Source organism: Bos mutus, chromosome 2 (assembly GCF_027580195.1).
Source record: "Bos mutus isolate GX-2022 chromosome 2, NWIPB_WYAK_1.1, whole genome shotgun sequence".
NCBI classification, from domain to species: Eukaryota; Metazoa; Chordata; class Mammalia; order Artiodactyla; family Bovidae; genus Bos; species Bos mutus.
Window position 1 is genome coordinate 101807815 of NC_091618.1, and position 15526 is coordinate 101823340.

Genomic DNA, 15526 nt, shown 5'->3' on the forward strand with positions numbered 1-15526 from the left:
GGATACATTATTAACTAATAAATGGAGTGTAAAATAAATATGAATTTGTGGGTAATACAGTTCAGTGATTTCATATTCTGAATTCTTTGATCTAGTTTTTTCTACCATACATTAATAGAGAAACCAGTGATATTTCTTTTAAACAGTGGATAGCCAACACAGTTGTAAAGTTCAATAAAAATGGTTTTTCTCCCTCAGAATAACCTCAGATATCTATTTAAAAGTAATGGTGACTTTTTAACATAGCAGAACTACCCTCAGTACCAGTAAATCAGGAAGGAAACTCACATTACAAACAAAGAATTTTAAAGAACAAGTTCTCTCCAAAAGTTAATGTCTTTCTGAATGATAGGCATTGTCACACAGACATAACTAATTTCTTATTAGTACTTTTTATTGCTAACTAATACAATTATGTAAAGTTTAAAAATAAAATAAAATTAAAAAAATCTTATCCATCTTAATTTAGGTGGCAATACAATGAGCTGGAAGGAGACTGACCCCAATACTCAATGTAAATAGAACTGGGGGGTTTCTAGCAGAACTGGTGATGCTATCTCTGATTCTTTGTATAAATGAAAGGTATATAAAGTCTTCCAGGACTGTAGATATTTAATGCTTTGAACTGGACGGGGCTGAAATATGCAGCTTACCTAAGCTGTTAAGACACTATGGAAATGTTTATATGATCCAGAGTTCATGGATGTCTAAGTCATGGATGTACTAAGATGTCACTTAGCAGCCTAAACAGAAGCAGGTCAGTACAGGGGCACTCCCTTACTGTTAGGGATCATTCTATCATAATGTTCTATAAAGTCATTCTTGTATTTATTAATGAGTCTCCAGCATTTACAATAGTGCCTCACATATACTAGACATTTTTTACCTATTTGTTAGAAGAATGAACACGGATCAACACTGCATCATAAACTCCATGAAAGCACAGGCAGTATCTGTATTATTCTCCATTCTTTTCAGCACTAGCTTGGTGTCTGGGGCAACATGCCACTCCATATTTTCAAATGGAATGAATGAATAATTAATCAATTAAACCAATTTCTTTGGGTATCTGCTGGTCACAAAACTAAATCTAGGATCACTTTTAGAAGCACTTGTGTGAGAGGGACAGGGATTGGGTGGTGGAGGTGGAAATCCTAAACTAAAATACAGACCAAGTAGAAAATGTCAACTGGAAAACAGGAAAAGAACAAAAATAAAATATTTTGGGAATTCCCTGGTGGTCCAGTGGTTAGGACTCAGACTCTCACTTCTGGGGCCCTGGGTTCAATCCTTGGTTAGCAAATTAAGATTCCACAAGTCATATGGTAAAGCAAAAAAATTAATTAATTATTTTTAAAAGTCCTAATTTCTTAGTTAAATGCTATTTTAAGATGTCAGAAAAGCAAACTTGGAGATCTTATATTCATTATCCAACCATTCCTCCCCCCCTCCCCCCGATGCCTGGCAAAGCAATTCATTACACCAAGCATTTTCATTTTTTATTCTGGACTTCTTGGAAATTAATCCAATCAATTAATACTTATTAAGCACCAATATTATACTTAATTCTAACTAGATCCTGGTTTCATTCTTAGATGAAAAACAGTTTCTTCATCAGCTCACAGTTTAATGCATGGAATTTAGGAGGCAGATCTCAATTTCAACATAAGGCATTTACCTTAGTTCTTGAAACTTTAAATTCACAAGGAAATATAACCAAACAAATAATAGAAGTCATCATCATATGAAAACAGCTCTCTTATTAATAAACCTTTTTCATAAACAATGTTTCTTACTCATGTTCACTAAAACACTGTGAATGAGAGAGGAAATTATTATTATATCCATTTTCATAGTACATTTAGGATCAGGAAACTTAAATAATTTGGCCCAAAGGAATAGAGATGGTAAGAAACAGAGATGTCAAAATCCAGGTCTTGCCATTCCAAACTCCCATGCTTTCCTCACCACACTTTTCTGTAATAAGATAAACATTCCTCAGGAACCCATATCAACATGCTATGGATTCTTCTAAACCTAGTGTTTCCTTCCCATCGTCCGCCATTGCTTCCCTTTGAGACAGATGGTATCTTTAAGAATGATGTGCCAGGATCTCACACAGACACTACTGATCCTTAGAAAGCCTCCATATATTGCTCCTCCATTCTCCCTTATGAGAGAGAAATGGGGTTGCTTTGGCCTTAACTGCTACCAGTACACAAATGTCCTTTTACTGTATATCTTCTTTGTGTCAAATCCCTTGCATTCCTGCTAGCTGCCTCCAAGCTTGCCAGAATCAAGAACTTGGATAAAATCTAGCTGGCGGAAATTCAATCCAGGCAAGACAAAAGTGATGCTGATAGGCAGACGTATTTAGAGTAAATAAGGAGAAGTGCTGTTTCACTGGCAATCGGGACATCATACCCACCAAACATAAACAGCTTTGTGGTGTTACTGGACTCTGTTGCTTCTGGACTTCCTAACAGCTACTGTGGCTGGAAATGCCATCTTCCATCTCCAGCTGGCTTGAAGGCTGCATACTGTCTTCCAAATTAAGATTCTGCCACAGTGATGTACACATTTGTCATATCCAGCTGGACTACTATAATGCGTTCTAGCTGGTTCTCAATACACAAAACTACATAAACCTTACTGACAACAGTGTAAAGTTATTTACTTGTTGGGAAAACCAGTCATCAAAATTAGATACACACTTAGGTCTTTGGACAGGCCCTATGGCTGTCAAGTTGACAAAGGAGCATTAGCTTTAGTCACTAAAGATCAAGTCACATCATAGGCTGATAGGAGTCCTGTGCCCAGAACTTTGTAATGAGGATACAACTGATGAACTAAAAAGAAAGAAAGAAAGAAAATGTCAAAAATCACAGCATGTTAGACTTTGACCCCCAAAATGGGTTTATTTGCCTACATGCCTTTCAAAATAAAACTTTCACTGTACACTCTAAGTCAGATTCGAATACGACAGAGTTTCTATATGCCACAGTACTTCCTTATTCACTGAAAAACAATGAACAATAAAACGCTAAGTGTAATCCCCTATAAGAGTCTTCCTGTCAAAATGGCATCTAAAAAATTCATTATTTTTCTATTACAATGGAAAATTACTACCGGCTACATATTTTTTCAATTAATTATCTCCAATTTTTGATTCCCAAAGAATGCTGAAACTTTGATTAAAGAAAAAAAAGTGTGTATGTGTGTGTGTGTGTGTGTGTGTGTATATACTATGTAATTTCCCCATTTGGACCAATATTAAATGGCATAGTGCATAATATAGGCCAGAGATTGGAAAACTTTTTGTTTAAAGCCCAGATACTGAATATTTTAGGATTTGTGGGCTATATGACTCTATGTTCAAATGCTCTTAATGCGCAGAAGCAATCACAGCATGTAAATGAATGAGCATAGTTGTTTCCAATAAAACTTTCTTTATGAACTGAAAAATTTCAAATTTAAACATCATTCTTGGCTTTCAGGTTGGTTTAGCATGGGTCATGGTTTGCTGATCCCTGTTCTATGCAACTTCATATAATATGACATAAAATTTCACACCATCAGGAACTAAATCCCTAGCTCTACCACTGTCTTCCTGGTAGACCTTGGGCAGGTTATTTAAACTGCCTCAGTCTACTCATCTGTAAAATGGCACAGTTAATAACACTAGATTACTAACTAATAACTCAATAGATTATTGTGAGCATGAACTCCGATAACAGGTTTTGCAAATGAGTCTAATTGCACAGTAAGTGTTTAATAAATGCTGTCTATTAGCAAACATTATTTTTCTAGAGTTCTTTCTTCTGTAGCTCATTTCAGTTAAAGAATTAGAAAATAATTGCTGTTTTGTGTTTAAATTTGCAAAATTATATTTTTAAAATCCTAAACAGTCTCAAGGAAGGAGGGAACCAAATTTACCCAAAGATGTCAAAAAACATTTGGAATGGGGCAAATGGAGGAACAACCCCAAGTAGCAATATCTGCCTTTAAGTCCAGCTCCATTTGAACTGACACCTACCCGATTTCTGTCTTCAATTGTCAAAAGTTTCTCCTCCACACATTTATCCAAGACATCTGCAACCAGAAGCTTGTCCACCAGTGTGGGCTGAAGAAGGTTCAGCAGTTGGAGACACTCATCGTGAGCGTTCTCAGACGATGGAGAAGGCAAGTCCGTGAGCTCTGGGTTCACGTAGCGGGCGGCTAAGGGGTTGCCTGCTTGCCGGAGGGCCTCTACGAACATCCTAGCCCAGCCGAGCGGCCAGTTCCCCCTCTCCAAGGTGTTCAGAAGCAGATCAGCTGCCTGAATGTCCCCAGTGGTGGCGGCCGTCCTCTGAATATGCTCTTTCACTTCTGGAGATAGAAAAGTCAGGTAGTCCAATACTGGTTCCACCTGGATGTACCTTTTCACTCTGGCCCTGAAACACGAGATGAGATAGCAGAAATTCTTGTCTGTGAAACTCCCGTCCGACGACATCTTTCTTCCTCAGAGGTGGGAAAAGACTCTTCCAGGTAGATGGAAAAGTTGTTCTCAACTCAGCGGATGATAGGTATCTTTGCTGCTGCTTCGGAGCCGCGGGGCCTGCAGCAACGCGCTGACGACAGGGTTTGCCTGCAGGACCCCCAGGCGGGCGCGCGGGGGCGTGGTGGCACCCGGGCAGGTGTGCAGGTGCGCAGGACACGGCGGCGGCGGTGGGCGCTCGCGTGAGCCTGGGACCAGGGCGCCGGCTCTGCTCACTCGGGTGGGAGTTTCGAGGCCAACCTTCCGCCAGGCAGTTATATAGTTTTCCTGACTTCGGTTTCTGTTTCGATTCTCTTCTTCAAGAGTTTCCACACGTAATCAGCTGGGCCGGGAGTGTCTGTTTGGTCGGGGAGGAGCCACCTTTTGGTCGGTTCTGGTAAGGACAGTCCTTCGGCCCTGTGGGAAACAGAAACGGAAAGCGAATTCTCTCTTCCACGGAGTAATGCTCTCTTCCACAGCAGGGCTTCAGCAGTGCCAGCGGGTATTTTGTCTACTTTGCAGGGCTCGGAATGAAAATTCAGACTTCCCTCCCCGCAGCTGTCTCGCACCACCCCTTGTCAGCTAAGATCTGGAGGGCGTGCAAGCGTGATTGGGGACTTCCCAGCCCAGAGGTGAAGAGAGGCTGCCACAGACCCTGATGTCAACAGGAAGTTATTAGGCTTGACTGGCGAATGCAGGCAGCCCCCAGCCCCGCCCGAGTGTGAGATTACAGGGACAAGCAGAGAGATGACACTAAGAAGACGTCTTTTCAGAGATATGTAGCCCCCCAGGGTGAAGTGAGCTCTTTCCAGGATAAACCTGTCCTCCTGTGGGTCCCCAAGAAGTAACTCTTTCCTCTGGGAATTTGTGGGTGGGTATGAAAAAGAGCAAGTAATGATAAACAGTTAATCAACTTGATTACTTCTCGCGTAGATTGTACTGTTTATTTGGCTTTGACCAAGGCCTGGTGACAGACGTGGAAGGACTTGAACTACCAACTCAGCTTAGGAGGAAGCCAAGACTGAAGGTTTTCTATCTCCCAGTATGTAAGTTCCCCATATTCTTTAATATACAACGTTCCTTTAATAAAACAAACAAAATCCCCAACAACTTATTTTTGATGTAGCTGCCATTCTTTTCTTGGATTCAATACAGCAAGTTTTGGCTGAAGCAGCCAGGAACTTAATTAGCAACTAATGTACCAACTTGTAGTAAACATCAACATTTGTCTATGTCATGAGGGAAAAAAAAGACACCCACACTGAAAAATGGCAGCTTTGGTTCAGTACAGAAGCCACATAAATGTGAGTCCTTCGGGTTGCTACTCACTCTGGCATTCTTCAGCCCTGGGTGACTAGGGATGGTAGTTTATCTGCTTCATAATGAGAACCTCATGGTCCAGAATTATATGGAGGTGGAAGGGGTCATTTAGGCTACTGAAAAGATATATTTAGGCAAAGCAATCAGTTGGTGGGCTTCTGATTGCAGTGGTGGTGCAGTGATAAAGAATCCACCTGCCAATGCAGGAGATGCAAGAGACTGGGTGGGGAAGATCCCTGGGTCGGGAAGATCCCCTGTAGAAGGAAATGGCAACCAGTCTGGGATTCTTACCTGGAGAATCCCATGGACATGGGTTAACAATGCACATTCAGTGAAGTTTGGATAGGGCAGAGAAGTTTGGTGGTGTTTTGCACTGGGTGGGAGAAATAAAGAATCTTTGTTTACCCGAGGATAGAAAACACCCAATTCAAAACGTTATAGCTGTTTTCTTACTTTATTTACTAACTCCATTATGTACCTAGTAATAGCTTTTTCCTCCCCAGGAATTGTAATATGCTTAAAGAAAAGACATATTTACACAGGACCACTACAGTACTCTGCACATATGTAGGCCATTGCTGATTTTCCACCTGAATGGGAATTTTATTTGCCTTGACTCTGCTGCTGCTAAGTCGATTCAGTCGTGTCCGACTCTTTGTGACCCCATAGACGGCAGCCACCAGGCTCCCCCGTCCCTGGGATTCTCCAGGCAAGAACACTGGAGTGGGCCACCATTTCCTTCTCCAATGCATGAAAGTGAAAAGCAAAAGTGAAGTCTCTCAGTCGTGTCCGACCCCCAGCGACCCCATGGACTGCAGCCCACCAGGCTCCTCCATCCATGGGATTTTCCAGGCAAGAACACCAGAGTGGTGACTCTAGCAACGGGCTTAATGTCAAAACACTTAGTGAAAGTTGCTGAAGTGAAGTAGAATGTTGAGCTTGCAAGTGAGCCTGGTTTATGCTTTTCTTTACTGTCTCTTCATAAAATAATTCCATATCTTTAGTTACTTTGGGAAGTTTATCTTGTAGGTAGAAGATAAACACATTATATGCTTAGTTATGTGTATACAAAATTATCTGTTAGGACTGTTAAGGTCCGCCTCCCCCTCCCCCTTTCGTTGCTTGCAGGTTGTATTCAGTATTTCAAAGCAAAAACAAACAAACAAACCAAAAAACATTGTGTCCCATGGTACTCATCTTTAGTCCTTTAGTTTCAAACATTGGGAATAAAAAGAGGTTATTGATTATATAGAGAAATAATGTCATCTTCTTAATACCACGAAATTGCTGTCCTGGTGAAAGACGATCAAAAGTGGAGGTTTAAGTGTTTGGTATTTAGATTATGGCATTCATTCATTCAATCACTTAAAAAAATAATTATTCAGAACCTACTCTGTGACCAGTGCTGCCCTAGAGTCAGTTTATAAAACTTAATAACGTTCCTATTTTTATGGATGTCGCATTCTAATGGGAGGAGGAAGACGGGAAATAAATAATAACCAGAAAATATACAGTGTGCATGAGGACTTTAGTAACATCTAAATAATGCACATTGCAGTTTCACGGATGCTTTTCCATATAGATGCCCTCTCCTGACCCTCACTGTTAGCATCACATAATACCCATCAATAACGATACATATTTACTCTCAGGGAAGAGTTGCCTTGCTGAATGAAGATTGAGTGATGAGAACTGATTTTGAGGGAAAATAGAAAGAAACCACTATTTTTAGGATTGGGCCATTGCTGAAGGAAAGAAGTTGGGGTACAAAGAATCTAATCTCTCAAAATGTATCCTTTTTCTTCTGTATTTTTACTGCATAGTTTCATTTATTTTCTCCCTTTTGTTTTAATAGAGATTTTCTATGTCAAGTTTCTTCAAATAATTTTGCTTATCATCCTCCTCATTGCTTCTAAATGTAAGTTTCTGTTTCCTTTCTCCTTTGAGGTAGGAAACCATACTGACCTATATCTTTTCCTTTTTTCTTGAGCTGCCCTTTCTTTTTAAATGCAAAAGAAATATTTCCATCTCTATCAGTTTTAAAAGTCATCTTTTAGCATTCTGTTTTTTAAATAGTCACTCAGGAAGATACTAGATAATAGGTTCTTGCTGTTAACCACCTTACCATTTGAGTTTTCTTCTATTAAGAAGTAAAAAAAGTCAAAACTGCCATGTCTTCAACAAACTAGAACTACAATTTAATGGCCACACATGGCAGTCATACCTTTTCCAAAGAAAATGACAATAATTTAATTTGATGAGGAAATAGTTCTAGAATTGTCATTCTGTTTTTTTCACTTGTTTACTAAATTGTATCAGGAAAGATCCTACTCTGTATAATTTAAAGTTAGATGCCCTTCCACTGGCAGAATAGGGTTGTGATTATGCTTAGAGATTGTGAGCTCAGGAGATGAGGATTTACATCTCAGCACTGCCTCTTACAGAGAAGGCAATGGCACCCCACTCCAGTACTCTTGCCTGGAGAGTCCCATGGACGGAGGAGCCTGGTGGGCTGCAGTCCATGGGGTCACTAAGGGTCGGACACAACTGAGCGACTTCACTTTCACTTTTCACTTTCATGCATTGGAGAAGGAAATGGCAACCCATTCCAGTGTTCTTGCCTGGAGAATCCCAGGGATGGGGGAGCCTGGTGGGCTGCTGTCTATGGGGTCGCACAGAGTCAGACACGACTGAAGTGACTTAGCAGCAGCAGCAGCAGCAGCAGCAGCAGCAGCAGCAACTGCCTCTTAATTGCTGTGTCATCTCAGGAAAATAACCTCAAATTTCTCAGCTGTAAAATGAGAATAATGATGATATCTGTACTATGTTAAAAGGTTGTTGTAAGCACTTAGCCCTAATCCTGGCATGTTACACATACCCTATACTTGACTGCCAGCAATTTTTTTGGACAAATAATGAGTAAGAGATAGTGCTAGCACTCAAATAATACACAATTTATAGAGGAAATAACTTAGTTATACGTATAAACATTATATAGTAACTGGCCATCTAACTGAGTTTTTACACAGTATCCCTTTCTGCAAGAAGCAGAAGCTGATAGGTTGATACAGCAGAAAAGTTTGAAAGAATACTGTTTGTATTTCAAAAATATAAATAAGTCGAAAATAGAAAAAAAAAAACCTAAGTTTACCAGGTCATGATAACCATTTCCCAATTATTTTCAAAAATTCAGTTTAAAGTTATAGTTTTAAGTGTGCACTTTTGAAAGCTTTTCAACACAAATATTTGGGCAAAAGTATCAGGTGTCAGAGATACATTTTCCAAACATCCATTTTTTTCTAAATCCTTCCTCCATAGCTTAAGTCCTTTTAAAATTTTACTTGCATATTTACACATCTTTAAACAACACCTTTGCCTCAAAGGCAAAGATTGACTGAGCTTCTTTTATTTTACAATAAATGTTCAAGAGCAAGCTACAGTCAAATGTTGGTAGAGTGCCTTGTCTTTTCCTTGAAATCCTGGTTGGCATGTAGCTGATGGGCATTGTGGGGTTAGCAGTCTCAGCCTGGGTCCATTCTGATTGAAGAGTGGCTGTTTTAATTGCTTACTACCCATGCCATACAGCTAGTTAAATATTTTTATTTCTCTTCTGCTCTTATACAGCTGACAAAGTCTTCAAGTAGGGACAGAGACATGAGTTAGTGCTTAAAATGAATTATTGAAATCACATATTGAGATAAATCCAACCAGACTTCTGAATTGCTAAATAAGAGAGTTACACTAAAATTTAAAAAATAAAGCATTGTCAATTACAAATTATTTTTATTATTAATGCACTAGATTATATCAATTACTTTTAAAAATCTTGTTTCATCTTTATCTCATCCCTTATTTTTAAGTTTTTTTTTGTTTTTATGGTATGTCATAATTGTACATGTAAAGAAAATGTATATTTATATATATATTAGGGGGTTCATGTTCAAAGATTTTAGCTGATAGAGATCAAGAATAAAGTACTTGACCTCAGCTCTAGAGAGCCTTCTAAGGGCTAGTTCAGTTCAGTCACTCAGTTGTGTCCGATTCCATTCTCAGGGACTACAGCACACCAGGCTTCCCTGTCCATCACCAACTCCCGGAGCTTACTCAAACTCATGTCCATTGAGTCAGTGATGCCGTGTCCATCGAATCAGTGATGCCATCTAACCATCTCATCCTCTCCTCCTGCCTTCAATCTTTCCCAGTATCAGGGTTTTTTTTAGTGAGTCAGTTCTTCACATCAGGTAGCCAAAGTATTGAAGTCTCAGCTTCAGCATCAGTCCTTCCAATGAACATTCAGGACTGATTTCTTTTAGGATGGACTGGTTGGATCTCTTTGCAGTCCAAGGGACTCTCAAGAGTCTTCTCCAACACCACAGATCAAAAGCATCAATTCTTCTGCACTCAGCTTTCTTTATAGTCAAACTCTCACATCCATACATGACTACTGGAAAAACCATAGCTTTGATTATATGGACCTTTGTTGGCAAAGTAATGTCTCTGCTTTTTAATATGCTGTCTAGATTGGTCATAATTTTTCTTCCAAGGAGCAAACATTTTTTAAATTTTATGGCTGCAGTCACCATCTGCAGTGATTTTGGAGCCCCCCAAAATAATGTTCCCATGGTTTCCCCATCTGTTTGCCATGAAATGATGGGACCGGACTCCATGATCTTAGTTTTCTGAATGTTGAGTTTTAAGCCAACTTTTTCACTCTTCTCTTTCACCTTCATCAAGGGACTCTTTAGTTCTTCTCTGCTTTCTGCCATAAGGGTGGTGTTATCTGCCTATCTCAGGTTCTTGATATTTCTCCTGGAAATCTTGATTCCAGCTTGTGCTTCATCCAGCCCAGCATTTCTCATGATGTACTCTGCATATAAGTTAAATAAGCAGGGTGACAATATACAACCTTGACGTACTCCTTTGCCGATTTGGAAGCAGTCTGTTGTTCCATGTCCAGTTCTAACTCTTGCTTCTTGACCTGCATTCTCAGGAGTCAGGTAAGGTGGTCTGGTATTCCCATTTCTTTAAGAATTTTCCACTGTTTGTTGTGATCCACACAGTCAAAGGCTTTGGCATAGTCAATAAAGGGCTAGAGACTGTGATACATTTGAAGAGGAGTATTAACAAGAATGAAGGTGTGGAGGTGAAATGGGAGAGGGCTCCAGGAGGAAAGTGGAATGCGGCTTTTAGATTTTGGAAGTCGAACTTTCAAAGTACTCGTACTATTATTGCTTTGTGACAAATGTCAGTATATTAACACATGGAACCTGAATATATTTCAGAGCCTATTGCCAGACATGTGCTGTCCAGATGATTTGTTCCTGAATTGAATATTTTAACAACATTAATTTTTATTTAAAAATAGTTTATATTCGCTGTAGAAATTTCAGGGGGAAAATCACATCATATTGAAGACTATTATATGAATTACTTATAATTCCATCACCAAGAGATAGGCATTATTAATATATTTCCTACCACTTTTTATTGCATAAATGTATGTGTAAATGCATATGTGTGCACATATATATACACACTCAACATCTGTTCATTAGAGGGTGAACTGAGATGGTCTTCCGTAGAAGGAAGAGATCTCCAAGAAAGAGATCACCATAGGTAGATCGTATTGACATTCCAAAGGGAGAATCTGTGAGAGATTCCTGATGGCAGAGATGGCCAGAATATGACAAGTTCATTCCTGTGTTTCATTTGCTGTACTGACCTTAAGTAGTCCCAGGTCTGGGCTTCTCTTGTGGCTCAGATGGTAAAGAATCCACCTGCAATGCGGGAGACCTGGATTTGATCCCGGGGTTGGGAAGATACCCTGGAGGAGGAAATGGCAATCCACTCCAGTATTCTTGCCTAGAGAATCCCAGGACGGGGGTCTGGTGGGCTGCCGTCTATAGGGTCGCACAGAGTCAGACACGACTGAAGCGACTTAGCAGCAGTAGCAGCAGTGGCTCCATGTGGTGGAGCAGAGCTACATAGAAAAGTGTAGCTGTAGAAAGTGAGAGAGGGAGCATAGATTGAGAATTCCATGCAGGGGAGACGATGAGAGCATAAGCTCTACAGAATTTATCAAATATTTTATGAACTGTGCCAGACTTCACCATGCTCTGCAGGATAGGAGGGCCATTTCAGTAGGCATGCTTCCAGCTGCGAGGTAAAGATGACGCTGAGTAAATGTGACCCAGCAACAGGGAATTGACTTTTCACACTTAACAGGAAAAGCCAATAATTCATTGAGGTTAGAACTCTGGGGTGTGCCCTATAATTTTCTTTTCTTCTCTTTCATGGTTGCAAAATGACTGCTACAGCTCCCCACATCATTTCTTCCTACAACTCCAGTTCAAAGCAGGTTGTAACAAGATGAAACATAGAGTTTCTCCCACTTGCGTTTTCTCAAAGGTGAAGAGAAAAATGCCCCACGAGTCTAATGCAGAATTTTTTTTATATATCTCATTGGCTAGAACTTGGCTGTGTCCACCTCCCCTAAAATAAAGTGATACTTGCTCAAAACACTTAAAAATTCTGATTTTTAAGGCATTGTTTTTTTATAGGAGCTCAAGCCATTTTATTTCAAAAATAACCCAAGGCTGGCTAGAAAAATTTGTCTTTTAGATGCTTTCCTTATCCAAGCACACACATTGCCCTCCCAGAGAATCCCCAATAGGGGTACCAGAGCAGCCACTCAGTTCCTTGTTGTGTGGCAAAGTGAGCTAGAAAGTTGCTCTCAAGCCTCCCTATATATTTGTCTCACAGGCAGACATATATACAATTATCCATTGCATCAGAATCTCCACGATTGGAGCTTTATTGTCAGTTACTTCTCCTTTCAATTCCACTTGTGATACTAGTCTCCAGCCAGACTTGAGAACTAAGGATTAGGGCCTCTACTAGCATAGCACCAATGGAAAGTACAATGAAGTCTCATCATCCGCTATAAAGTCACATTTAATTCACGAATACTGAACCACTGCCCCTGGGGAAGTATAGAATTAAGTTCCTGAGGTCATAATATTTCTAAAATCAATTAATGCATAACCTTGTTTTCTGTGTGTTTCTCTTTAAAGACCCCTTATTTAATATATGTTGTTAATTCACTAACAGTATACTCAGGGTCAACAATACTGTAACTCATACCTGAATAAAGCATATCTAACACATATTTCTCTTTGAGGCACATCACAGCCTTCCAGTGCTTGGATATGCCAGATAACACTTCAGGACTATGCTTGGGGTCATTTCAAACAGTGAAATCACCAACAAAAAGTGCAAAATGATGAAACATTAATGCTGAACATGTGTTGAAAAGGATGCTGGTTTGTAAGGTGAAAACTGAAACAAGAAGCAGAGTATCCCTTTTTTAAGCCTCAGCTGGGAAAATTAAATTTTATAATATTTTAAATAGAATAGTTCCTGAATACACCTACAAGAATTTAGTTTTTCTCCTCTGAATTCCTAATGAGAACAGATGTATCTGAGTCCTGCATTTGTGTGTCTATTTGCACATTTGTGTTGAGGATGTAAAGATCCAACAGTTCTAGGGGGCTTGCATGGTCTTTCCCACCCCTCAGAACTGGTACACAATCCTAGAACTTAATCAGAGGGTTCCATTTCATTGATTCTTTCTCCCTCAAATGCAGTAAAAATCACAAGACAGATATACTGTACTATGTGGGAGATTTTTAAAATTTTAATGAAAGAGTAGTTCAAATTATTTTGTTACTACAAATGATCTATTTAAAATATTTACAGAATTTATGATTTTAATAGATAGAGTAATGTTAATAAGGATGCAAACATGGACTATGAGTGTTAACTAATTTTCTACATCTCAGAAATGTTTTGTTTTTCAGGAATAGACTGTTTACATGCACAGTAATGTGCTGTGTGTCATTAATTAGAAATTAAAAATAGTAATTTCATTTAGTATTTGTAAAACACCACAGTGAACTGTAGAAAAAAACCTAAACTTCCTCACAGAATGAAATTCTAAAAGCTGACCCAGGGTCTTAGGTGGGGCCAAACGCTGCCTTTGGCCTATTAAGTTCCCTGGAACCTCAATGACCCAGCTTCTCCTATGTGGAGCCGACAGACTCAAAGCAACACCAAATCCTAGACATTCAGCTGTAGTCATACCATTCACTTCCCTTGCTTCCTTCCTTAGGCTCTTCTGTACAGCGACTGGCTGCTGATGGTGATGCCTCTGCCGCCACCTTGTGGGAACTTTACTATCAAATCTTAATTGCATCACAGTTGATTTGGCTGGTATGAAGTCAAAAAAACTATCCTTTGCCATTCATTTTTGTGATACTGTATAGGAAGAAAAATAAAATTTCAGAAAGAATAACATACTGCACCATACCCAAAAAGCAGACTCATCTAGTAACAAAATGTTTAGTCTTATTTATGTCATATTCATTGATTTTTATTTAATGCAACTATATCTGGAATACAAAGTCATAAGTGGTAGAGAACGTCACCATATAATTTGTATTATATTCCATTAATATGAAATATGAAATATGTCATCCCAGGAAACTTTCCTGTTAAGTAAATCAAAGGTAGAAACTTGTTAGCACATGATACTATTTGACTTTCTTAACAATATGAGTTTGAAGTGGTATCACCTTATGCTTTTAATTTGCATGCTTCTGAATTTGAAATAAAATTTTGTATCAAATATTTTTTAAAGACATTGTTTCTATACTATTCCTTTTCCTTGAAAATGCCATTTTTATGGAAGAAACTGGAGCTTTTTGTCCAATACTTAATTACATGAGTTAAAATATGTAAACAGCATTTTTTCTTCCATTAGAATGGAGAAGGCAATGGCAGCCAGTACTCTCGCCTGGAAAATCCCATGGACAGAGGAGCCTGGTAGGCTGCAGTCCACGGGGTCACTAAGAGTTGGACACGACTGGGTGACTTTACTTTCACTTTTCACTTTCATGCATTGGAGAAGGAAATGGCAACCCACTCCAGTGTTCTTGCCTGGAAAATCCCAGGGACAGGAGAGCCTGGTGGGCTGCCGTCTATGGGGTCACACAGAGTCGGACATGACTGAAGTGACTTAGCAGCAGCAGCTACAATTATAGATTTTTTGCCAGATAAAAGAAAAGGGAAATTATCTATATTTCCCAATGGGAAGATAATTTAGTATAAAGTATTATATTTTATAAAAACAGAGAAAACAGTAAAAGCACTAGTTTTTCTAGTAGAGAATTTCACTATTTTGCAAAAGTAGACTGAGATTCATAGAAGTTGTATTATTCTGCCCAGTGTCACACAGCCAGTAAATGAACTTGGAGTCATTGATCCGTCTGAAATATTTACTGCACTGTTCCTTCAAGAGTTAAAACAGACAATAATGAGTAGAACCTATTGTTTTAAAATGTAGGTTTTATTGTTATTCCAATAGGACGAGGACAACAGATCAGGAGGTGATGGCCAAGTTGGTTACAGTTTGTAATAGGAGGGGCACACCAGACCCTGGTGCATAGGGAAGCACCAGGGTCAGTCAGGAGGTATAAAGAGCCAAGGAAAAGGATGAGTGGAGCCTGCATTTTGGTTTCCATGGGAAAGGCCAGGCAAGACAGGGTAAGCAGGGTTAGAATTGGCTAGTTTAAATAATTTCAGCAGGCTCTGGGTCGTAGAGGCTGTTTCTTCCAGTTGCTTCGTATCTGG

General features: G+C 39.4%; 1 protein-coding gene and 1 long non-coding RNA gene across 2 annotated transcripts in view; one reads left to right on the forward strand and one right to left on the reverse strand.

The window, feature by feature from the left end:
* IFIH1 (interferon induced with helicase C domain 1) overlaps positions 1 to 4792 on the reverse strand; it is a 55575-nt gene extending 50783 nt beyond the window's left edge. The window contains exon 1 of the mRNA XM_005897288.3: positions 4037 to 4792. Within this exon, the coding sequence (XP_005897350.3) occupies positions 4037 to 4492 (456 nt within the window). The 5' untranslated portion in view covers positions 4493 to 4792. The remainder of the gene's footprint in view (positions 1 to 4036) is intronic.
* A 151-nt stretch (positions 4793 to 4943) lies between these two features.
* On the forward strand, positions 4944 to 14447 carry LOC138984198 (uncharacterized). Its single transcript, XR_011461463.1, has 3 exons — positions 4944 to 5018; positions 5450 to 5562; positions 14007 to 14447. It is a non-coding gene; the product is annotated as an uncharacterized lncRNA (long non-coding RNA).
* The last annotated feature ends 1079 nt before the right edge of the window (positions 14448 to 15526 follow it).